Source organism: Emydura macquarii, unplaced genomic scaffold, assembly GCF_026122565.2.
Source record: "Emydura macquarii macquarii isolate MOO-44397 ecotype Brisbane River unplaced genomic scaffold, CSIRO-AGI_Emac_v2 contig_2365, whole genome shotgun sequence".
NCBI lineage: Eukaryota > Metazoa > Chordata > Testudines > Chelidae > Emydura > Emydura macquarii.
In genome coordinates, this window is record NW_027132502.1 from 324,595 (window position 1) to 349,795 (window position 25,201).

General features: G+C 51.3%; 1 protein-coding gene and 1 long non-coding RNA gene across 5 annotated transcripts in view; one reads left to right on the forward strand and one right to left on the reverse strand.

Annotated features, from left to right (window-relative positions):
• FGF12 (fibroblast growth factor 12) overlaps nt 1-25,201 on the forward strand; it is a 239,711-nt gene that overhangs the window by 121,767 nt on the left and 92,743 nt on the right. The window contains exon 1 of one of the 4 annotated variants that reach the window (XM_067561056.1): nt 3,477-3,495. The exons of 1 other annotated variant lie outside the window; for it this stretch is intronic. Coding sequence is in view for 2 of the 3 variants with exons in the window: in XM_067561053.1 (XP_067417154.1) it covers nt 16,277-16,475 (199 nt within the window). In the remaining variant the exon portion in view is untranslated. Of the gene's footprint in view, nt 1-3,476; nt 3,496-12,972; nt 12,992-16,057; nt 16,476-25,201 lie in introns of those variants that run through there. 2 more of the 4 variants (XM_067561054.1, XM_067561053.1) reach the window with 2 other exon arrangements.
• LOC137161671 (uncharacterized) lies at nt 12,439-13,784 on the reverse strand. The gene is made up of 3 exons (XR_010922151.1): nt 13,704-13,784; nt 13,190-13,355; nt 12,439-12,767 (listed from the first exon to the last, which is right to left on the reverse strand). It is a non-coding gene; the product is annotated as an uncharacterized lncRNA (long non-coding RNA).

Below are 25,201 nucleotides of genomic sequence, written 5' to 3' on the forward strand. Positions count from 1 at the left end.
CCTACTTGTAACATCATTTTATGTACCTGAAAACTGTTCTCGTATTCCCTCTCAGTCTTCTCCAGATTAAACAAACCGTCTTCCCTCGTTGGTCACGTTTTCCAGATCTTTAATTATTTTTGTTGCTCTTCCAGTTTGTTCACCTCTTTCCTGAAATGTGGTGCGCAGAACTGGACACAATCCTCCAGGGGAGGCCGTATCAGCGCAGAGCAGAGTGGAAGAATTACTTCTCGTGTTTTGCTTACAGCACTCCTGCTAATACAGACCAGAATGGGGTTTGCTTCTTTTGCAACAGTGGGACACCCACTTCTCTTGGCCTAGGTTTGCTTATGTCATGGAGCAGGTCCTCAAGGAATCCATTTTAAGGCACTTGGAAGAGAGGAAGGTGATCAGGACCGGTCAACATGGACTCACCAAGGGCAAGTCATGCCTGACCAACCTGACTGCTTTCTATAAAGAGGTGACTGGCTCTGTGGATGTGGGGAAAGCGGTGGACGTGATATACATTGACTTTAGAAAAGCTTTTGATGCAGCCTCCCACAGTATTCTTATCAGCAAGTTAAAGAAGTATGGGTTGGATGAATGGACTATAAAATGGATAGAGAACTGGCTAGATCATCAGGCTCAACGGGTAGTGACCAACAGCTCGATGTCTAGCTGGCAGCCGGTCACAAGCAGAGTGCCCCAGTGGTCAGTCTTGGGGCTGGTTTTGTTCAACATCTTCATTAATGATCTGGAGGATGGGGTAGACTGCCCTGGGTGAGGGGAAGTGAGCAGGCTGTGACCGTCCCTCTGTCCGGCCAGGGGAGGGAGCCGTGACCCATCCCACTGAGCCACGTGTGCCATCAGCATGACCGCACTAGCACAGTGCAAAGGGGACCTTTTCAATGTCCGACTTTCCCCATCTGCTTGACATTCAGCCTTTGGAATTTCCCTTTGGGCGGTGTAACTGGCTTGGTGGGGTCATTCCTGGCTGCCTCCCTTTCCGTTTCTCGTGTCCTCCTGGGGCTACTCCTCCATCTCATTGCTAGCCTTCTCCCCAGCACTCTTCACCCCTCTTTTGCACGTACCGCGCTCTGCCGCCCAGCCCCTCTGTGGAATAGACAAGCAGCATAGTTTGTGATTTTTCTGAGGCAGAAATGGAGGACTCAGCTTGCTGACACTGGGAAGAGACCCCTGAGTTCCCTGACATTCCCCACAGTTCTGCAGAGCTGGGTGTGAATTAAACAGACACCCCTGGACTGAATAAAACGTCAGGTAAACCTTTATGATTGCTTCAGGCCTTACAATGCCCCACCTTGGTCCTTGTACAGTAAGATAACCCCTGCCGAGCAGGGATTGCCTGTTTGTTGGTACAGCGCTTGGCATCGCACAGCATGTACTGTAATACAGACTCCCCCGCCGCCTTTTCCTTTCCATTTCAGAGCTGAAATGTGAGGTCTTAAACGGACACCATCAACTTAAAAATCCCACTTCTGTCTGAAAATGGGGGAGCTCGTCCTGTTCAGGGTGTCACCTGAGATTCTAAGAACTCAGAGACCGGAGGGGGAAAATTCAGATTTCTTTCTCTTTTTCTAGTTTGTTCACTCTGTCTGTCTGATAGCACTTGGGGGCAGTCAGTGACACTGTATCATTGCAACCAGGTTCCCCTGTTGTCTGTGTGGGGCTTTTGTGCTGCAAAAAGGGGAGAAAAATGTTTCCGATTGGGAAAACTTGGTGGGGAAGCCACAAAGCTAAGCAGGGAGACTGGAAAGCAGGTGTCCCATTCACCTTTAACGCTTTAAAAACTGGCAAGATCTCAAGGTGAGGATGCCCCTTTAAAACTCACGCACAGCATCCCTTCAAAGCCAAAGTGAATGCTACGCCAATGCCGATCAACTAACTGATTTTTCAATTTGGGGCCAAACCAAAAAACCCCCAAACCCGAAAAAGAAGTGGTTGGTTTTGGACAACACTGATTTTCTTTTTTCTGAACAAATGAAACACTGGAAAGGTTTTGTTTGGGTCAGTGAAACATTTCAGACCTGGGTTCGAAGCAAATGGCAAGAGGAAGCGTTTTGACATTTTTTTTCTCCACGCACGGTTTTGAAATGTTTGTTTTCTGTTTTTTTGGCCGACTATTTGCAACTTCAGAATAGTTTTACTGCAGGTTTTGGCAAATTTACTATTTGCTGGGGTGGGGAGGAGGAGGGAATTGCCCACCTTGGCATGGGGAGCCCAAGATCACCCCCCCCTTGCAGCCTGCTCACTTGGGGTGGGAGCTGTGCTTCTCTCGCTGGGCCGCTCTGGTGCTGCAGGCTGAGCAGCTGCCATCGGGATCAGGCTCCTTCCTCCTCCGCCTTCCTCTGCCCGCTTCAGTGTCTGCTCCCTGATGTACTTGGGTTGCAAAGGGCACCGCAGCCGGTGCTGAAATCCAGTCCTGGCAGAGCAAGAGGCAACCTTGCTAATTATAGCCATCATTCCCCTTAACATCAAATATGTAAGGATACCTCGGAGCTCTTAACCAAACGTTAATGGTAGTTTGGCAGGTGAGACAGTGTGGATATTATGACTATTTTGGTTAATCATTGGCTGGCTGAATCCTGTTGGTACAAACAATCCCTTGGGCTTTTAAACCTGTAACACTGAAAATCTGAGATACCATGATATACCTGTTACCACAAGGGGACTCATGGGAGAGTCACCAGCTGTTGATATTTTCACACCTGGGTTATTGGTTCCAAGTCTCTTCCGGGTGGTTTTTCTCTGGCCTATATGAAGTTGGTCCCAGTCAGATTCTTGTTCGGAAATGTGTTTGTAGGGCTGGAGGGGATTGAAACCAGATAACTAGCGCCCATCATGATGCACCTTCCCAGGCGACAAGAGCAGTTGGCACTTCTTAGGTGCCTTCCACACAGCCTCACCTCACCTTTGTGTGGTTGCCAAGCTTTAGCCCCTATTTTGAGTTATGGATGGGTAAACTGAGGCACACGGCGTTTAAGAACAAAATATTCCCATTTTAAAATGTAGCAATTTTTCAGGAAATTAAAAGGACACCGTTGATTTACAAATCTGTTGCATACAAATTAAGTGCCTTTATGTTACTAGTAACACCCTAGATTATTGAGCGAATATTAAATATCCATTGTACTATCACTGGCACTATTTATGTCCTGTCTACAGTTCTGTCAGCTTGGATAATGAAAATCTATGAAACGTCAATTTCACCTTTGTTTTCAGTCAGTTTCACTCTCAGTTTCCTAGTGCGCAGTGATTGGATTTAAAGCACTGCAGGGGAATGTTCTTTGTTTTAAAAATAAATCATTTGCATTCAGACTATACAGGATGGAAGCATTTTCCCTTTGACTTCAATTTTATGAATGATTTGTTTCTACAAAATTGAAAATCTGGGCCAGGCTTACGGTGACACAATCCCTTTGAAGTGGTTAAATGAGGAACAATGTCCAGAGGATTTCACAAATCCTACCCGGCACCTGACAACATGAAAGAAAAGTGGTAGGGTTGAATTTTTGTTTTGTTGGATGCATTCAAGTGCCAATAATGAGATCGGGATTAAAATACAGACTGCTGGAGGAGGAATGTGTGGTGCTTGCCTCTTTACACTGGCAGTTTATTTAAGGGAAACCCTGTAGAACTGAAGAGGTGATGAGACCATTTCTATGAACTTTTGTTTTTAAACACCCTGTAGAATTCTGTAATGGGGATCTCATTCTCTATTGAATTGTACAGGGGCTTAGACTGATCGCCCAGGAACCCTGCTGATGTTAGCTGGGATTTCCAAAGGAGCTGAAGAGTGCAGTTGGTTGCCCTTAATCCCACTGATGTTCAGTGGAAGCCAGTGTCTAACTCCCTGATAGTCTCCTTCTGAAAGGCCCAGGTTCGTGCGGTGTTGAATGGGACTCTGACAGAAGGGACGCTCTATACAGAGCAACTGGAATCACAAATTCAAAACCAGATCGCTGGGAATACGAAGGGCTAGAGGCTGGGGCTTGGGCTTGCGGGGGGAAGTCTGCGAGGCATCGATGGAGTGGGTGCCTCGTCACTTGTGCTCCTTTGGAAATCCCACACGTGCAGCTTCAGAACAGTGCAGTGTGCCCAGCCATTTCATGGTGGAGAGCCGGTAGCCTGCAGTCGAAATATGCCAGTGGGCACTCGGCAGTAATGTGCGACATAGTCTGCAGTTGACGGCAGCTGTATCACAGGTCATTAGAAAAACCCCATGTAAAGAGATTGGCTGCACAGTTGCCCTGTCCAGAGAGGACCACAGGAGCCTTGGCAGGTTAAAACCTGGTGGACAGAGCGTTGGGTCCGTGACGAGAGAATGATTAACGACTGCCGTCACTCACCGCTCATTGCACCGAGCAGATTCCTCCGTCATGTCCTGCGGTGGCATAAATGACCATAATGGGCGCCTAGAAGCCAGGCGAGCTGCTGGGTGGTTGAAGAGGCCAGCGTACAACGGCAGGTTGCTCTTCTTGCAGATCTTAGCCAACAGCGCAACAGAGGATTCTTGGGGCGAAGGTGGGACGGTGCTCGGTTGCTAAAGACCGGTAGCCATGTCAACGGGGTTGCCTGTAAAGTCCCGGTAACAATGGGCAGAGCTTGGCTAAGTTCTGCATCGACCCGCCTCGTGTGAGACGAGCGACACCTGGCGGGAGCACAGTGTGCCGCTGCTGAGTAGCTGAGGGCCAGGGCTGGTGTTCTAAGTGTCCGGCCGCTCACATCCCAGGTTGTCCCGAGGGCTGACTTTGGCTGCCGTCTTCCTCAAGTGGTTGCTGTATGTTCATGACCTAATCCACCCTCACACTGGGATTGGGATTGTGCTGCAGGTGTCGGCCGTTGAACTCACGGCTTGCGCTTGCGCGAGGCTGATGGAAGACCCTAGACACCATCTTCGAAAAGTTCAGCTGCAGGCGCCATCCATTACCACAGTCTGCCGGGAGCTCCCGATCTTCACTCAAGGCCGTGTCCGTTTCTGAGCAGGACTGAGCGCGGTAGCTGCCGCAGATGTGGTCGGCCCAGAGAAACGGGCACCGGCGTGTGGCTGGCAGGCCGTTGATGCGCACGTTGAACAGTAGGGGAGAAGGAACTGAGCCGTGGGGGTGGTCGCTGATCTGACACGTCCAAGAGCTGCTGCAGCTTGCCATGTGTACTTTAAACCACCTGCTTTGGAGAAAGAGCTCTTCTGCTTCAGCCACCCCGTGCGGGGCAACTGGAGAGAAAAGGCCTCTGTGCCAAACTGCCTCGTAGGCGGCGGTCAAATCCCGTCTTTCCATTTTGTTGATTGTCCATTTTCGATCAAGGTGGCCAAGGCCAGGACTTGATCACAGGTGCTGCCTTTCCTAGACCCTGCCTGCTCATCGGGCTAGACATCGCCCAAATCCGGAGTGCCTCACGGCAGCGATGAGACAGCCTGCTCGTGGCTGGGGCCGCCGGGCACGTGCGCTGAGCCTGGACCAGAAGGGAGCTGGCTGCTGGCTGCAGGAGGAGATACAGCCTCTCTGTCACTCTGGGAGGGAAGGAGAAAAGGCTCACAAGGAGCCCGGGTCCAGTGGGGTGCAGAGGCACTGAGGGGAGAGGAGTCTGTGCGCTCCAGAAGCTGTGTGCCCATTGCAGGATCGTCCTGTTCCCTGGCACACAGGTTGTTCCTGACACACCGCCACAAAGTGTCGTGTGTTAATCCAGGCGGCCTGTCACCCCCATCTCCCCTCCAGGCAGCTGTTTGTGCAAGGAAACACTGACTAGTCTCTGTAGATCTTGCAGGGAGTGGAAGCCCTGCAGCCTATACAATATAAAGCTGTGCTCTCCTTAACGACTGAAAAAAATCTCTTCGGAAGCCTCCTAATAATTTCTCAAGCGCTCACTCAAGTGGCTTTTAATTTAGATTCCTCCCCCCCTCCTCCCTGATCTTGTGTAATTTCTAATTGCAAAACGCAACTAATTGTGTGAATTAGTATCTGTCAAAAGAAATGAGTGCAATTCCCCCTCCATTGCATTTGATCCTGAATGAACAGTACTGGCAGCTCTGCGTGTTAGAAGATTGCATTTTCAGTGGGCCAAAGCAGAAGCATTCAATCATACTGAAGACTGAAAGCTCTTCTTGTGAGTTTCCCTGCATAAGACAGTACTTGGCAATGCTGTAACACCATTTATTGGCGTATGGCCCAGCATTTTCTCTGAGTAGGACCCAGGAGTCCAAATTCTGAGGCTTGTCTACATGGGAATGTTGAATTGGTTTAACCTAAAGGGTGAATTTAAACCAGTCAAGTTAAACGGGTGCAAATACCTGTGTGGACACTATTGTTCCAGTATAAGAAGTCGATTGGGAACAGGCTTTTGCACTGGTGTCACTAAATTGGTTTAAAAACTTATTTAAGGGAAACCATGACCAGCCAAGATTGAATCTCAGGACGCTGCACCACAGCTGTAAATGTCGCTCACCTTGATGACATCGGAGCTGGAAAGGGGCCCAAAACATGGCCAATGCTGGCCCCCTCTATGTCCATAAAGGGGCGTGTGAATGGAGCAGCAGCGGGGGCTGTGATTTATTAGTGGGACAAAGGAGAGGCTTTCTCCTTTGGCTGCCAGTGTCATAATGTGGGGGTCTCTGATGATCAGGTCTCAGCCGCGCCAGGCTGGGACATCAGCGTAGGAGTGACTCCAGAGGGAAGCGTGTTTTCTATTTGTGTCACAGCTGGTTGTTCCTAGAAAGCACCCTCTCTGCCGTACCCTCCTGTGAGTGTGTGTCTGCAGGTGGCATGGGGGAGGAGAGGCGCTGGATCACAGCGAGTCGTTTGGTACAGCAGGGGGATGGGGCTCTCCTCTGAATCCCATCAGGCTAGAGACAAAGACGCTCAGAGGTCCCCAAGGACGTGGCCAGTGTGTGGAGGGGCCGAGAAGGGACTTGCTGATTCAGCATGTAAGAACTGTTGGGTGTTTAGACTAAACCAGGAGAGGACGCAATGGTGACTGGAGGAAACGACTATGGGAAAGGAGGGTTGCAAGTTTTGCAGCCCTGCGTGGGGCTTGTGGTCCTTCTAGTCTAGAATTTCCCTACCTTATTCCGGGTAGAAGGGAAGGCTTGTGGAAAGAGATCAAGGAGGAGGGACAGGGATAGTTCCTGTTCCTCTCTGCGCAGTGGCTGATGAAGATGAGACTGCTGTGTCCATGCCGCTGACCGTGCCTGCCCCATCGCTCTGTGAAATGGTGTCTCTTGTGGGCTACACCAAACCCAATTGGTGGGTCATCCCTAAGTGAGGATTTGTCCGAGCACCAGGCTGTTGGAACGGGGCTCGAAAAGCCCCCAGCTCAACTGCCTGGAGTCAGGCAAGAATTACTGCTCTGCTAACAGGAGAGGATGGAAAATCAGAGCAACAGGAGCCGCTGCTCTTCCCAGAAAGAGAGGAGTGGGGAAAAGGAGGGGTGCAGGCGCTGCTTGTCTTTTAAGTAGCGGGGCCAGCAGAGAGGCTGGAACGCCTGCTGTTTATCCAGCCGAACAAGGGGACCAGTGCGGAGAAGAATGGCTGGGATTCCTGAAAGGCCTGAGTCATGCAGTGGGCGGGGAGCACCACACAGAGGTGGTTGGAGGTGAGTATTAATGTACTGGAGAGGCAGGGCCCAGAGTTCACTAAGCAGGAGAATAGAAAAGAGTCAAAATTTCACTGATGCAGCTTCACTAATTAGAGGAGCCCGGGGGAGAGTCTAAAATTAATGGGAGGGGGGCACTTATAATGTATTAATCTTAGATTCATAGATGTTTGGGCCTGAATGGACCATTCCGATCATCTATCTGACCTGTGTAACACGAGCCAGAGAAACACACCCGTGAGTCCTGCATCCAGCCCCGAACTTCTGGCTGAGCTTGGGCACATCTGTTAGAAAGAAACCCAATCTTCATGTACAGACCTCCTACCATAGAGAATCTGCTTTCCCAAAGACAGTCCCCACCCTTGACCTACATTCCTTGCTACTGGATGTCTGACCTTGCATTTGGCTGTATGAAAACAAATCTTATTTGCATGCCCCCAGCTTCCCAAGTGAAGCAGATCTCACAGAGTAACTGACCTGTCCTTCCCCCCTCCCCCCACACTATTATTTACTACTCCACTGATCTTTGTATCCTTTCCAAATTTGACCCGCAGTGATTTTATACCTGCTTCCAGGTCACTGATAAAGATATGGGACTGCGTTATCTGGATCACAGTGTGTGTGTGTGTGTGTGTGTGTAGTAAGAGGGGTAGCAGAACTGATTTTACTAGGGGAGGGCAGAGGGGCAGAGTTGATTTAGTGCCGGGGAAGTGAAGACGTGGCAATTTAAATGAAATCAGTATGGCTTGGAGAGGTAGCCGTGGGCATGTGGCAATGCAGGTACTTTCCACCTGGACTTGTAGGTTTAGTGCCCAGGCTAGCAGATGCTGAGGAAATTGCCGAAGCCTTGTGTTAGGAGACCATGGCTGCCTTAGAAGACTACACGGTTCATGCTGCACAGTTTAGCATTTAGCAGATCTCTGCTGCATGGGGAGATTCTCACCAACTTGTTTCAATGAGATCCAGTCTGGATGCATTTAACATCAGAGCACTCCTGTGGGTGGTATTAACATCCCACAGCGCCCGTTGTGCACAGCTGGACTGCAGCAGCTGAACGGGCTGTCGTCAGACCTGTTACACCTCCCCAGTAGCGCCCCGAATTACAAGACGCTCTTGTCGAGTGAGGCAGCGGCAGGGCAGGCTCTTGCGAAGCGTCGTCCTCCCCACCCTGCATGGCTCAGGATGGGCTCAGTGTGCGGGTGGAGGCTGCATGAAGAGATAAGTGCAAAGTTTGGGGCCGAGGAGCTTTCCTTGGCTGCTCTGAGCGCCGGCAGCCGGCGATGTGCAGGGAGAGATGCTCAAGACTCAGAATCAGAAGGGATTTTTTATTTTGCTTTGAGAGCAGCTTGCTTTCTTCCTCCCCCTGCTGCTGTGGTGGGGGCGGGAGGGAGATCCAGCCCCTTTGCACGCTTTGGCTTGTTGCCAGTAGCTGAATCTTTCCAGCGAAACAGAAGCCCTCTGAGTCCTGCCGCAAGAGTGTGGTGGGTTTTCTCCTCCTCTTGCCTTTCTATCATCCTCCATCACAGGCTCAGGCTGTTCTGCTGCCCCCTCAGCTGAGATCTAATCAGGAAGGTTTCCCTTTGACTTTCAGCAAAGTCAGCTCGCTGCAGACTTGCAACGGGAAGGCTTCACCTGACGCTGTTGGAAGCAATCTCGGTCGGTATCAGCGTTTGTGCTCCTGGAGGAGCTGCTTGACTGTACGAGGGGATGCAGGAGGCAGCGCGTCTCCCCCTCAAACACAGGGCAGGCCTCTCTCCGAAGGCTCAGACTGTGTACGGCTGGGGCTTTAAACTTCCAGGGGTTTTGCAGGAAGGCAGGGGTCCCCCCCATGCCTGGGAACTCAGTGTTATTTAGCACCGCTCAGCCTTGTCATCACATTGCAGGTGGAATGCAGTGGAACCTGGGACAACAATAGAGAAGGCCCAAGAGACAGACTGAGACACCCTGGCTGCCCAGGCATCAGCTGTCCTGGTATTGTAACACTAGGAACCATAGACTAGATGTCCGCTATCTGCCAACTCCAGGCCGCTTAGCTTGTTCTCAGATCTATATACTTGGGCTGGTAGGGGTTGAACCCTGCAAACATTGCCCCGTCTGATAAAGTAAGATTTAAAAAAAAAAAAAATCCTGTTTGGAAGAACTTTGTTCCTTGCCACTTCTAATGGGTGCCCCCATAACACGTGTAAAAATAAATAAACAAATAGATAGTTTCACACATTTTAATTTCCTCAAAGGAAAATGCATCTTGACAGGTTCATTTCCAGGCTGACACGATTGCTTTTCACTGAGGTAAAACTCTCTTCTCCCCTTCTTGGATAGAGATGAAAAGTCACCAAAGAGAAATAAAAGTTTCTGTTGTCATTGTCAGGTAGAAATTCTCTCTCTTTTTTCTTTTAAGAACCTATTGTTCGGCTGCATTCCATTCTCCTTTCATGCTTTTTTGGGTCAGTTTTTTGCTGTCCTTTCCCTCTCCTGGTTTTGTGCTGCATTTGTCACAACTATTTACATACTGTTTGCTTGAAGACACTGGCAAATTCACTCCTGCAGTGAATCCTCCTTGGGCTAGAGTTGTTTTTACACTGTGTAGGCTAATGAATACTCTAGTGAGGAGTTGCAAATTTTGTTTTAATTGAATCTTTGAAGCCAAAAAGAGGGGGAGGGGTCCATTAAAGAAATTGTTTTAATTTGGCAATCAGATAATGCAGTCTCTTCTACATTTATTAATAAGGCCTAGTCAGCCCTGAGTTCAGCTGTGAGAAAAAAAGACCAGAAAACAAGCCAGATTTCCTACTCTGGTGCTGTTTTAGGGCCAGTTACATTTCTCAAAACAAAAGAATTCCTAAAGTGTCCATGAGAATTCTCATTAACCATCCCAAGGTAGATATAAAACTATGCATTGTAAACAAAATGGTCCTGAACATAAAACAAGTGAGTTACTGGAGGTCCTTTTCTTTAAGGTTACCACTACATTTCTTTTAAAGTAGCTGCCCACGCAAAGAGAACGGGGATTGCCAAAGCTACTTGAGTTTGAATTATTCTAGACAAGCAACAGGAAGCTACCTTACAAAGAAAGACATTAATAAAACAGGGGATAATGCACACTCTTTAGATGGAATTTACACCGAGTGGAAATGAGATGAAGAGGTAGTTAAATGCTGACTTCAAACTCAACAGGACATCCTTCTTGGGAGAGATTTGTTACTGCTCTGCCACCAACTGGTGAGTTTGGCTGTTAGGAGTTATAGGACGGGGCAGGACGATGTCTTTTTCCCCCACAACTATTGAAATGTGGCTATTGGTTTTTAAGGTGGTATTCAGTTTTGAATACCTTAGTTGTGGTGCATTCGTTTTCAGGGGCTGTGCAGTTCCCTTTAGACAGGGGTATGTGTGTAGAAACAGAGTGAGGTGTCGACTGACTGAATCTACAGAACATAGTTCATGATTCTGGAAGAAGAAGCTGGTGATTCTGCTGGCGATTCCAAAGGCAATGTTTTTGCACCTTGCTAAGGAAAGATGCCAATAACCTCACTGGTGACCAGCCCTGCTTAGGAGGTGTGGGAATGCAGCTCTGGGTCCTCTCTCTGCCCCAAACCACAAAGCCCTGAAATTCAAGCAGCACTTAATTGTCAGCCTGGGCACTGAGGAAGCAAGAGCTTACTCATGTGGTGAACCAACCTCATCAATTCTATTTAGACTTTAAAATGCTAATATGGGCCCAGGGTGAGCGCTTACTGCTCAGTGAGATCACGTTACTGGTAAGTCCAAGAGGCCTGACTCTTGTAGGGTGGTGGGGCATCAGACGTGAGGCTTGGTTATGTGTGCAGGATTGGGCCCATGCTTTCCAAATATGCATTCAGAACTGACTCTCTCTTTCCACAGAGGGCACTGAAACGACACCCTTTCTCTGCCTCCGTTTGAAAGAGTGCACTTCTGTACCTCATTGTTTAAAGTGCTTATCCCACAGGTTTGGGAAGCCTTCGGGGGGGGGGATCCAGGGTGTGCATTTAAGGGAAAGTGGTCTGCTTGGGCCAGGCGACCAGTTACTCTGCTCCAGTTTGGACTGGGTTTGCTTCTTGTGGAAGACCATACGAAGACTTCCATTGACATAATCCGGGGCAGGATTGGGTGGAGAAAGTCATGCTACGCTCCCCTCAGAAAGGAGATGCTGGCATGCAAGAGCGGGAAGGTGTTTTCAGCTAGCCGAACGGCTTTGCCCAGTTTGGGGGCTGACATCAGAGTCGTCCCCCCCCCCCGGAGGGCCAGGCCCCAATAATTTCCCACTGACTCATAGGCCCACTCAGGGTAGCTGCCCCATCCTACCACTCCTGCTCACCAGACTGGCACTGCAGTGAATGGGGGTGGGTTCTGGCAATACGTGCAAGTCATTTATGTAGCACCGTAGGGCTGCATGGTGCATTGCAGATATATAAGGAGGCAGCCCTTCTTCCGAGGACCTTGCAGCCTTGGGGTGTGACCTGGCTGGTGGAGAGGATCCACAGTTTCCACTGACTTCATGGGGAGTTGATAGCGCTGGGCACTTTTTCAGGCTCAGGCCCACGAGTTCCAGGCTGGAAGGCAGCAGATGGTGACATTCTGCATAGTTTCACAAGTTCTGTTTTAATGTAACAGATTGCATAGGCCACTAGATCTTGGAGAAATGCTTCTTGCTTCTGGTGCCTTTCTTTTTAGAAGTGCCACCAAGCGCCAGATTTGTTCCTGCAGCTTCGGATAATCATGGGCAGTTCAGTCAATAGGTACCTGATCGCAAAGCTGTGTCTGGGCCGTGTGTGGCAACATTGGGTGTTGTCAAGCGGAATCATCCAGCAGAGACAATGAAGGAATGTGGTTACAGAAAAAGATGCCTTTATTGATGGAGACAGGGAAATCGGATTAAAAACAATTGACAGCAATTAATAGCAGAACAGCAGCCAAACATTCATACCTCCCAGCTGTTACACATTTCCCCCCAGTCCACACTGGCCATGTGTCCCCTCATTTTGGCATGGGGGTCTCTCCAAGGGGAGTGGGATTTAAAAATCAGGAGGTAATTCCAGATTTCAGCTAATCTTCCTTTCCAAAACGCTTTTCCTGGCCATAACGGGTGGATGCTAGGAGCTTCTCCGTTGCCCTTTCTTCCTACACCTTGGCAACCCACGGCCCAGATGCAATGTGGAGAGGTGCTGAGTTGAGGAAGAAACCAGAGAGATCTCCTCTTAGGGGGGCAGCAGCATGAAATAGCTTACAGCTGTTGTCACCAGTTAGTTTAAAGTACTCACTCAGCTGTGCTCTGAGGATGTGCCATGATTAGGAGAGAGTCTCTTTAAAAGAATACACTGTGCTGAACTGCAAGTGGGAAGGCTTGGACTGGTGCCAGAGAGCTCCCCAATGACCTCCTCCCCCAGCGGTGAGTCTCCCTCCCTCCCCACAGCACCCGGACATAAACCCAGTCCTAGCTACTGAAATCCTCCTGCAGCCCACCTGCACGTACACTGAGGAGCACCCACCCCACTGCTTGCCTTTGAAACCCACCCTCGGCTTTCAGGTGTCACCTGAACCTGGAATCTGGCATATCATCTCTATGGCAACAAGAGCGGTTGCTTACCTGGAAACATCAGGGAAGCGTGTCTGTATTTTAAGTTTCTTTCAGAGTGCTGTGGCAGCTGGAAACAGAAAAGGAGAACCCACCTCCTGACATCCTGGGCCCGGTCTCTGCGGCTGCTCAGTGATCCAGTCTGGAAACCACTGCTCTGGGGGGCAGCATCCCAGACCTAATAGTGGAGATTGACATCTTCAAAGGGCTTTGCCAGCATGAGCCGAGGCAGAGAGATTAAGGCAACAACTGAGGGTCAGGCAGCTAGAGTTGAGCACCGGCCTACACATTCAGGCAGCTAAAGAAGGGGCCTGGATTTCAAAAGCCCCTGCAGCTTGCACTGACTGGAGTGGGAGCTGAGGCGTTTGGCACCTCTGACAAGCAGCTGATGTATTTGCCTGTTTGAGTCCTAATGTGGGACTCCCAGATTTGAACCTAGGGGCCCAGTGAGTCAGGGGTAGAGGTAAAGCTAGCTGTATGCCCTGTCTGCAGGCGCCCAGCCCAGCACCATGAGGATGGTACTTACCCGTGTCTGTTTCACAGGATTGATATTTGCACAGTGCAGGGAGAAGGTAAAGAACAGTACCACTGAGCGTGTTGAGTGCTGTCTATCCCTTTCACAGAAAGGGGAGGGGAGAATGAAGTCTTTATACGCCCCCGGAACCCTTTAGCTATGTGCTCTAAGCATCCGATCGGAAACACAGGGACACTCTGGCATTAGAAATTCAGATCTTCACCGGCTTAAGTCCAGTGCTCTGGAAATATAAACACGTTAAGTTAGCCGGGGTTATTCTTGAAAGGAATACGTGAGTGGCGTAGGGGGGTGGGATGAGAGCTTGAAAGGCAATGGTGCCTCTGGTCTGCTGGGACCCCTCCATGGTGCTAAATATCACACTCCCTTCCCTCCCCACGGTATGCACTGCACTGCAGCTGGCTGCCGTCCTTTCACCCGGGTGGGGGCGGCTGCATTAGATCCTGCCATGGCATCTAGGTGGGTGGAGCCTGGCACCAGCCCAGGGGCGAGGATTTCCCCTGGCCTGGAGATGAGAACAGGATCTCCTTTGGAAACTGGTGGGGGGCTGTGTTAGAGCAGTGTTTCTCGGCCTTATTTTGCTGGCCACCCCCCTGGGACTTAACAAAAAAAAAGCGTGCCCCCCAGAAAAGCTTGCAACCCCCTACCTTAAACTCTCAGCTTCAGCCCTGCTGGGCTTCGGCTGCCCGCCCTGCTGCTGGGGGCTGAGCGGGGCTTCATTTGTAATGAAAGAGCTGCAGGGGCTGGAGCCAGTGTTTTACTTCCATAGCTGACCTGGCCAGCTCAGAAGTGCCGGGGGGGGGGGAAGGGCCCGGCCCAGAGGTCCCGGGGCTCGGTCCTGGCAAGCCTTGGCACACATTAAGCCCTGGCTTCAGCCCCCCTCTCCGCCCCATGGCTTGGGGGGCGCAGCAGGGGGCGGGGGCCACCGCCGGTGAAGGAAGGCAGTGCTGGATGGATGTAAAATGAGAGGAGCCCCGGACACTAACTCCACTCTCCAGCCCCGGGGCGGAGCAGCGCTAGCCTCTGCCGCCTGCTGCTCTCACACAGCCCCCATGGCCCACCCGGCTCTGCCCAGCCCCTCGTCCGCCCAGGGAAGGGGGGGCCGGAGCGGCGGCTGAGCTGCAGTTCCCTGGCCCTGCCGGGCGCCTGTCTCATCCACAGCTCGATCACGTAGGATTGCGTAGAGAGGCAGCCGGGAGGAAGGAGGCTGCGATTCTCCCCGCGCCGGGGAGAGCGGGGCTAGGGGCAGGCAGAGCACCCAGGCCGGCGGCAGGGCTCCGGGCCGGGGCGCCCCTCTCTGCCCCGCTTCTCCGCTCTGCGAGGGGGGGGGCAGCTGAATCTTCCTGGAGCGAGGCGAGCCGCCGGCTCCCGGCCCGGCGCACCTGCCCGGCTGAGCCCTTGCAACTCAGCTCATGCATGGCAGGAGGGCGGCGGGCGCTGGCGGGGAAGCCCGGGCCGCCTGCACCTAGGACCGGGATGCGAAGCGCCCTGCGCCCGGCAGCCGCCGCACACCAAGTCTGGGGCAGTTAGCGGGTTGCGGGAAGGAGGGAGGCGCTTCGCTTTTCTTCCACCCCCCTTCCCTTCTCCCCGCAGCCGGGGCCGGGGATGGGGCTGCCCGGCGGCGAAGGGGGGGAAAAGCCCCCGGGGCCTCCCGCCAGCTGAGCCTTTAACCCCTTCCAGCCGGTGGATGATTGAAGCCAGGAAGTGAGCGGACAGACAGACAGCGGGACGCAGCGAGCGGCTGCCGGAGCCTGGGCTGTGCCGCGCTCCCCCTGCTCGGGCACCCGGAGCTGCGAGCCCCGCCCCGGGTGCGGAGGGTCCCCCCCGCCGCCGCCCGGCTTTCCCTGCCTGCCTGCGCGCAGCACACCCAGCGCCGTGCGGGAGGAGGCGAACTCCAGCCAGAGCTGCCCGGGCTCGCCCCGCTGGCCCGGGGAGCGGAAAGGACCGGACCGGACCGGGCGGTGCGCGCCGACGCGCCTCCTCGCCGTGCCGAGCCGGGGAGACTTTGGAGCGGGCTCGCGGCGGGCTGGGAGTTGTTCCAACTCCGGAGCCGGCCCGGGCCGGGCGGCTTCCTCCCGCCCCCGCTCCCGGGAGGAAAACCACCCTCCGCATCGCCGCCCGGCGGGGCAGGAAGAAGCCGGCCGCGCCCCGCTGCGCTCCTGGACCGCGGCGCACGGCAGGGGACCGGACGGGACGGGACGGGACATCCCCAGCCGCCCACGCTCCGCCTTCCCCGGCCGCTGCGAAGAGCTTGGATCGCCCCAGCAGAAACCTGCCTGCCCCGGGACGAGCCCCGGCAGCCCCCCACCTGCTCTGCCTAGGCTCCGCCGCCCGCCCCCCGGCCTAGGGCTCCCCGCCCGGCTCCCCGGGGACAGACCGATGGGGGGCCGCTGCGCTGGCCCAGGGCGGTGCCAGGAGGGGCGCGGGCTGGCCGGGGCCTCCTGCCCCTGACTGGCGGCAGCCCTCGGGGGGTGCACCGCGGAGAAGCCCCGCCGCGCTTCCAGCCGCCGCCCCGCACCCTGGACCCCCGCAGCCAGCCCCGCAGCTGGCCGGGCCGATGAGCCGCCATGGCCGCGGCTATCGCCAGCTCGCTGATCCGGCAGAAGCGGCAGGCCCGGGAGTCCCAGAGCGAGCGGGTGGCCACCTCCAAGCGCCGGCCCAGCCCCAGCAAAGACGGGCGCTCCCTCTGCGAGAGGCACCTCCTGGGCGTCTTCAGCAAAGTGCGCTTCTGCAGCGGCAGGAAAAGGCCGGTTCGCCGGAGACCAGGTCAGTCACCCGCCGGCCCCGGGGCTTTCCGCCCCGGCACTCAGCCGCCCTCCCTCCGGCCGGCTCCTCCTGTCCCCTCCCGCTCCGCCCCGGCCCCGGGATGTCACCCTCCCCGCTGCCCTGACCGCCTTCCGAACACCCAACCCCTGCCTGCGCTACCGGGGCTGCAGAGCCTGGGCCAAATCCCACCTGGTCCCTGCCCCCCGCCCCGGGGGATGGACTGGGCCCCTGGGAGCAGCAGCAGCACCTCCTCCTCCTTCCAGAGACCTGCTCCCCAGGCGGTCCCACCCACCCTGCTTTGTTCTGGAGCCCCCCTGGCCCAGGTTTTCAAGGCCAGAGTCGCACATTTCAGACCTTGGCTGGTCCGGAGTGGGGGGTCCCTTCTTTGCCAGCAACAGAGCGGCAGCTGGGAGGAGACCATTTATCCCTCCAAGCCAGTGCCCTAGTTAGGAAAAAGCTTCAGCATTAAAAATGAACCTGTGCGCCGGTGAAATTCTCCCTCTGGAGAGGTGAGATTGGGAGGAGAGACTCTTTCCACTCCAGACTCACAGCTTCGACTTCTTCCCTCTGGTTCTGGGTCAGCGGTTGGCTAGCACTGAACTGGTCCCTAGGTCCTGGAAAGGGCTTGCATTATAGGTCTTCCTAGGTCGGTGGTCACTAACCACCATGTAGCTGTCGGAAAAGATGACGAAATTGAGACCTCTAGAGAGAGGCAGCAATTCAGTCTCTTGTAGCTTAACCTAGCATTGTATTTTCCCCCTTGACCGTAGATAGGTCTTGGCTTTTTAGCAGCGTGTTCTTAGTTCTTATTAGACAAGGGAGTCTACAAATCAAAAGCAATTAAAATTGTGGCCGTTTGATAAGCAGATCCAGTAAGTGCTACTTCTTGAGTGGAGTTGCTTAGTGAATCCCACTAGCACCATGATCAGAGACCTTACAGATGGCACCTGCAGGAACACGGATGTGTGGTGTTCAGATCACAACGTGTGAGAAGTGTTCTCTCCTTTTGCCCAGTGACTGTGCTGTGCGGACTGGAAGCCGGCCGGATCCTCCAGAAACCTTGTAGGTTTTCTGTACATGTTGCCTACGTTTCCACAGTGAAGACCCACAAGTGCAGTTTAATTTCCACAAAACTCTGTACTTTGCAGGATTGGGCCAGAGCACATTTATCTGTAAAAAACCATATATCCTTGTCGCTTTCCTTTTCTCATGCATGCTACATAGGTTGTTAGAATCCATCATGCTCCCTCACTAAGTTACACATCACTGCTTGGTTCAAGAAGTTGTCAAAGGCAGTAAAGCATAGCCTGGTGTTTTCCTCAGCTCCCCTCCCCCCCCCCCCCCCCCCCCCATCAACCTCAGGTTAGTGTAGCTCTTTGGGACACGTCATTAACCTTTTCCGTGTCTATTTGATCCTCATGGGTTTGTTACCCACCTAACTTGACTGCGAGATTGCTTGTTACTTTTCTCCCCCAGACAGACCGAGTTCTGCAGTAAAATGTCAGCTCTAGCTAAGACACTGAGTGCAGTTGTTGCCTGCGTGAGCTGTACGTTGAGGAATTCAGTCCGTACTCTAGTCAGGACTGGAAAGAAATGGGGAACAGCCTGCCGAGGAGGAAGGCCAGGCATTCTTATTGCTGTCCACAAAGAAAAAATAATGAATCTGTTGAGTTTCTGTCAGCAGTCACAATTCACGTCCTATCAGGCCGAGACTGTCTTTAGCTGGTGAACTGGTTCTGCACTTGGAACACCCAGATCAGGGCTCTTAGAAACTGGGCTCTGTAACTGTCTTTGGGAAAAGTTGCTTACAGGGGGACAAGAGCTGCCATAGAGCAGTTCCCCACCGTTTGCTAGCATGAAGTGGTGATGAAAGGGAGAGAACAGACGCTCTGCGCCTCACCTTGCCACTGGCGACACGGTCCCAAGTCGTTGATATTGCGCTAGCGCTTAGGAGCGTAGTCCTGGTCCATCACCTCAGCCTGCTAGGTCACAGCACAAAAGTAGGCCCCAAACGCGGAGCCTTTTTCATCAGGGAGTTACTCTTTGTAGACCATGGAATCTAAATGGGGAGTCTGTCCCCAGCAGCTCACGTGGCCACAACCCAACCCCCACCCCGCACACCACAGTTGTTGTGACGTTCTTCATCCGAGAGGCCAAGGACCGAATGGGCATGGTGACTAAACTGTTGTGTAGCCTCCAAGGAAAGCCCCTTCAGATTAAGGTGTCACCAGGTTTACACGATGGGCGGACAGACTCAGGACGCCTCTGAAACCCAGTCCTGCATCCATTGGGCTTGATCCTGCATGGTTCCAAGCACCTCCTTAGAGCTGCTGAGTACCCCAAATCCCATTGACTTCAGTGCTAGTGGAAGGTGCTAAGGCAGGTGGTGGAATCTCCATCCTTAGAGGTTTTTAAGGCCCAGCTTGACAGAGCCCTGGCTGGGATGGTTTAGTTGGGGTTGGTCCTGCTTTGAGCAGGGAGTTGGACTAGATGACCTCCCGAGGTCCCTTCCATCCCTAATTTTCTATGATTCTAAGTAACTTGTAAGAACCAATCCCACTGAAGACAATGGAAGCTTTTATCTTTGATTTAAGTGGGGGGGAGAATGGGAGCCTGTATAAAAATAGAACAGTTCAGTCTAGAAAGCTGTCAATCACTGGCACTACATTCAGTATGAAGGTTTCAAGAAGCAGGAGATTTTAAACACCCTTTAAAGGTGTACTTTAATAATTCATGTGATTCCAGATCTTGTAAACGATGGTTCTTCATATTGCACATCATATTCCTGGACTTGGGAGTGTATGTACCAGAGCTGTGTAGAAGGCAGTGTCTATTGAGTTTGCTGCTAGCTAGATTGCCTCATTTAGGAGTTTATTAATGCTGTAAGGAGTTCTACATTGTAGAGTTTCTCTTGTGCATAGACGAAGATGTGCAAATAAATGAAAACTGGTTTAAAAGGAAAGTACATGATTACATTTACTTATTGGTTGCTGGTATAAATTACTGAAGGGAGTGTGAGAAACAGTCACTTTCAATGGGGTGAAAAATCCCTGTGGGAATGGCACTTTGCTAGGGAAATGACAGCTACTTTCTTAGCCAGGCCTTTGTTTTACTGCTATATTGAATAATAGTCAAAATGCGTAGCAGTTACACAGTGTTTTTCAACTATAGTGCTCAGTACACTTGGCAAGATGGAGACAATTCTCCCCATTTTGCAGATGGGGAAATGGAGGCACAGAGCCGGTAGGTGACTTGCCCAAGGTCACAGAGACCTAATTTTCTGATTCTCATTCCTGTGCTCTCTGCACTGGGCCATACTGCTATCTGTATGCTGTGACCCGGAAATCAAGAGGGGTTTGGAAATTGACTTCAGTAGGTCAGGTTCAAAGGATGCTATAATGGAAAAAGTAACCCTGATGGTGATTATATTTCCTTTGATGTGTTTTTGTCTTTTCAAACAATTTGTGCATCTTTAGACTCGAAGACATGAAAGTTTGTAACACTTTGCACAAGCAGCAGCTATAAATAAATGATGTAGTAAACATATCTGGGTCTAAACAGAATTCTGCAGTGCTGTGCACTTTGTGTCACAATCTGCACCCTGTGCCAAGTGGGTGTGAAATGCCAGCACTCGTGTGAATGGAGAATTCTGATCAGAGGGCATGTTTTACTCTGCATCAGGTATAAACGATGACACAAGGTACAAGGCAGTGGAGAATCAGGCCCGTACAAGTGGCATTCTGTAGTCAAAGATATCAGTGGATAACGAGAGGAATAAAGAGGGAGTGCAGAAGAATTTCCACTGTGTTGACCATAGTAAAATGGTCTTAACCTGTAAAACCAGTAATTGTTTCATAGAATCGTAGGACTGCAGGGACCTCGAGAGGTCTTCTAGTCCAGTCCCCGGCACTCAAGGCAAGACTATGTCGTCTTATGCTTTCAGGTTCACTAAGGGCTCCCGCTCCCCATTCCATCCTCTTGCTGTTCCTTCCGCCATGCAAAGCCCCTTGACTCTGTGCCTGGCCTCATAGAGAGGACACTGCACATATAGAATGCAAGGTGCAGCTAGGAAAGATTAAACCGTATGAGTCTGTTCCTGGGGTGATGCACTAAGATGGAAGGATGATGGATGGGAAATAACAGGATGTTTTTGTGGCACGGGTTCAAGAGAACTTGCTCAGGTAGAGGAAGAAGAGAGACCAAAAGCTGAATGCAGAGAACTAGACAAGGCAACATTTCCCAGATATCTATGACACTGACAAGCAGTTGCACAAATTACCACCCCTATTACCATCCTCTTCACATGCCAGGTAGGGCACCCGGTTACTTACTTCCCCTCCTTACCTTTCTGCCTTCAAGTCCTACCTACATTGAGAGTCCTGGGCCAATGGACACATGCAGCCCAGTGGCCATGACCTCACGCAGGGTCCTTCATAGAGGGCTGGGATGGCACCGGGCTCTGCAATACATAAGGGTTTGCCAGGTCTCCTTCTGCAGGCTCTCCATGGCCTGATGCTAGTGCAGCAGAACAAATGAGCTGTATCGGGTGTTTTGGGGGCCTTGCACAGTGGTGGGAAAAGGAAGGGGCGTCTGGCAACACATCCATGGAAGTCCAGTGGGAATAATGCCTGCGTGCAGACTGGTGGATGGGGTCTCGTGCATCTGTTATATCCTGAAATTACCATTGATTTCAATGGGCTTTGGATAAGGCCATATCTGTCTGGCTTCAGCATCTTCCCTCATCTCTTAGGCCTCCCTGTCCACAAGCTTCCAGGTATGAACGCTTAACTCAGGGTGCCCTCGCCAGTCGCCTTTGCCATGCAAAGACCAAACAAATGCTGCTTTTCCTTGTGAAGGTCTATCCTGCTGTCATTCAGGCAGGGAACCTTCATCCGTTAAAGGTCTCGAGGTTTTTTGTAACGCGAAGGAAATGGTTCATTTGTAGGGACAAACTGCAATGCTAGAAAGTCAAATGCATATTCTTTCCCTTTAAAATGTTTGTAATGAATAATAAAAGGGGCTCTGGAATTTATAATATACATGCGTATGTGTATCTATACACCTATATAGGCAAAAATAGCAGAGCCGCAGACGGGGTTAGCTCATCCACAGCATTCCTTGAAGCAGCTGAAGATTCTGTCCTATATGGAAGCTGTTCGAGACCATGGGCCAAACCTTGAAGTCCTTCTTAATTTCTCACTGGGAGGAAATGCTCACTGAAGCCAGTGGAACTTTTCCCCAAACAAAAAGTGAGTAAGAACTTCAGGATTTGGGACTCCGCATTTAGTGCATCCCATATTGCAAAGCAACATGTAGTCCCACACAGGCATAGGAAAGAGACGGTACAAAATCCCGCCTTCTTTTCTTTCAGTTCATAGCAAATTTTGGAAAATAATTCTTAGCATGACACAATTCAGCCCCTTAAAAGAGTTCTGCTGTCTTTAAAACACCGTGATTAACTCTCCCAGCAATTTTACGTGTGGTTTAGTCAAATGCGTTCTACTTTCTGTCCATTTTTATAGGGGAAAAAAGTCTTTGAATCACTTGGAATATCTAGAAATTAGTGCTCTGCCCTACGGAATTCATAGAGCGCCAGGGGCCATAGTGTGTAGGTGGTGGCTGCGTTGTCTGGCTGTATCAGTGTATAATACTGTTCGTACTGCAACTGCACAGTTTCCACATACATGTGTGCACCACAGTCGAGGGAAATCCCTCCATGCTTATCCTGCCTGGCCTCTCCGCAGCACTGGAGACCATTGCTCACCAACTACCCTGGTCCTGCTTCTGACAAGCTGCCGGGGTGAGTGGAAGTGCCTTCAAATGCTCAGCTCCTTCCACTCCAGACCAACCCCTCACCCCCAAATCCCTCTTCTCCTCCGTGTTGTTCACAGCACGAAGCCGTTGGGGGAGCTGGTGAGAGGAGATGGGCTGCAGGTCCTGAGGTTAATAGAATCTGTTCCCTTTATTTCTATTGATCTAGAGTAACGTATTTTGGAATGCCTTCCCCTGGCCCGATGCACAAATAGCTTCTTTGCTGAGCGGTTCCTTTCCACGGTATCAGGGCTGCTATAGAAATACATTCCTGTCACCTCCCAAAGTGAAACTGTTTGCAAAAGGTCAAGTAATATGGGATTAGTGAGAGCAAAAGCAAGCTGCAAACAGGCGCTCCGTTTTTTTTGCTCAGAAAATTGGAAAGAACAGGCTGGCATTAGCCAAAGGGGACAGACAGAACTCCCTGTCTTCAAAGGATTGATTATGGAACAAGCACTGCACACTGATGCACACGGCTCTTGTTGCACTTGGGGAGCTGTTGGGGCGGGGAAAACTGTGAGCATGTGTGTGGTAGTGATGGGACACTGGATGGGGAGGGCTCTGAGTTACTGCAGAGAATTCTTTCCCAAGTGTCTGACTGCTGGGTCTTGCACACATGCTCCGGGACTAACTGGTCACGATATTTGGGGTCGGGAAGGAATTTTCTCCCAGATCAGATTGGGGGTTTTTCATCTTCGTCTGCAGCATGGGGCACAGATCACTTACAGGTTAAAACTAGTGCAAATGGTGGATTCTCTATAACTTGGGCCTTTAAACCATGACTCAGCCCGAGGTGAGGGGTCTATTCCATGAGTAGGTGGGGGAGGTTCTGTGGCCCGCGATGTGCAGGTCAGACTAGATGATTATAATGGTCCCTTCTGGCCTTAAAGTCAATGAGCCTGAGACCCAATCCTGCAGCTGAATCTGCGCAGGCTGGTCCTTATACGGCAGGATCAGGGCCTTCGTCAGTTAGGACACTGTTTCAGAAATGCTGTGATCAAACCAATTCTTGATCTTCAGACATTCTCACCCATCGTCGGATGGCAGATCCTTGAGAGCATTCTCTGAGGGGATGAGTAGCAGGGTTAGTAGGGGGTTGTGCTATAAACCCCAGTGCACCGATAGCTTTTTATTTTGGTATTGTTCTTTTAAATATAGGCCCCATTTGTTTGGTAAAATCACAAGCATGGTTATTAAAAAGGTAACTCTTGCTTTCCTTTGACTGTAATAGCTGTAATTCCTAAACCCAGCCTCTCCACTTCCATCGTCTTAAAAATACAGTGAGCTGTGCACATAAATGCTTTCAAAAGGTTGCTGTTATTTCTTGTAAGTAAATTGTATTTACTAAATACAACAACTGGTTTTACTGTGAGGAGGGGAAATGGGTTTAACCGATAGGAAAGAATGATTTGCCCAACCCCATTTTAAGAGCTGCCTGGATCCCAGATGTGCTCAGGTTCGCCTGTCTCTAGTGCAAAGAGCGTCCAAGCTTTGATCAAAGATACAGATATTGTTCTAGGTTTAGATCATTCTTTGCACAGTCTGGTCTGATTCCACTGTCCTTATCGTAGAATCCCATTAAGTGGGGAAGCAGTGCAGCCCAGAGGGGGAGGATAACAGTCAGGCTCTGTTCCCAATTTGCTGCGTCAGTAGGAGTCGTGGGTGCTCAGCGCCTTCTGAAAATTAGGCCCTACGTGTTTCAAGCTTCCCACTACGGGAAGGATGTGGACAGATTGGAGAGAGTCCAGCAGAGGACAAGAAAAATGATTAGGGGGATGAAGCATGTGACTTACAAGGAGAGGCTGAGGGAACTAGGCTTGTTTAATCTGCAGAGTGAGAGGCGATTTGATAGCAGCCTTTAACTACCTGAAAGGGGGTTCCAGGGAGGATGGAGCTAGGCTGTTCTCAGTGGAGGTAGATGACAGAACTAGGAGCAATGGTCTCAAGTTGCAGGGGGCGGGGAGATCAGGGTTGGATATTAGGAAAAACTTTTTCACCAGGAGGGTGGTGAAGCACTGGAATGGGTTACCTAGGGAGGTGGTGGAATCTCCATCCTTAGAGTTTTTAAGGCTCGGCTTGACCAAGCCCTGGCTGGGACGATTTAGTCAGGGTTGGCCCTGTTTTGAGCAGGGGGTTGGACTAGATGACCTCCTGAGGTCCCTTCCCACCCTAATAGTTTATGATTCTATGGTAGGTGGTTCAACCCAGAAACAAAAGCATGCCAGATTATTGGACCGCCTTTAAGAGATAGGCCTTAACCTTTCGGTGCTTCGTTTTCGCCATTTGTAAAATAGGGGTAACATTTTTTATGCACCTTCATCAGAGCGTTCTGACGACACAGATTGCATAGGAAGAAGACATGTTACCACCTTATTTAGTTTAAAGCTTACAAAACAAATGTGGAACCTAAGTTTTGCCCTGTATTTCCTTCCAGTAAACTGCAGTTCCTGTGCAAGGATGGCAAGACGTCATCGGGAGATATGGATGATGGTTGTGGTTCTGAATGCATCATTTATCACGTACCTCATGAATTACTGGAGGCCATCCACGTTTTCGGATGGGCTCTGGTTGGTTCTCTTTCGTATTATTTTTGGTGTTGCTGTAGCCGTGTTGGTCCTGCTTTATGAGAGACAAGGTGGGCGAGTTATTGGATCAAGCTCTGTTGGTGGAAGGGACATGCTTACAAGATAGCACCTCCCCTACCTAGTCTCTCTCGTGCTCTTTTCCTGCTGTTTTCTCTTTTAATTATTTCGTTTCCTCGGAGCAGGAGGGCGCCGTGGCCAGTGCAGCGGAGTTGTGTTTGATTTGTCTGCCTGCGTTCTGGGTGCTTCTGCCACATTTCAGGCTTGCAGAGCTGCTGTGGGAAGTGAGAGACGGAGCGTCTGGGAGCAGCACAACGCAGTGTGGCCAGCTGT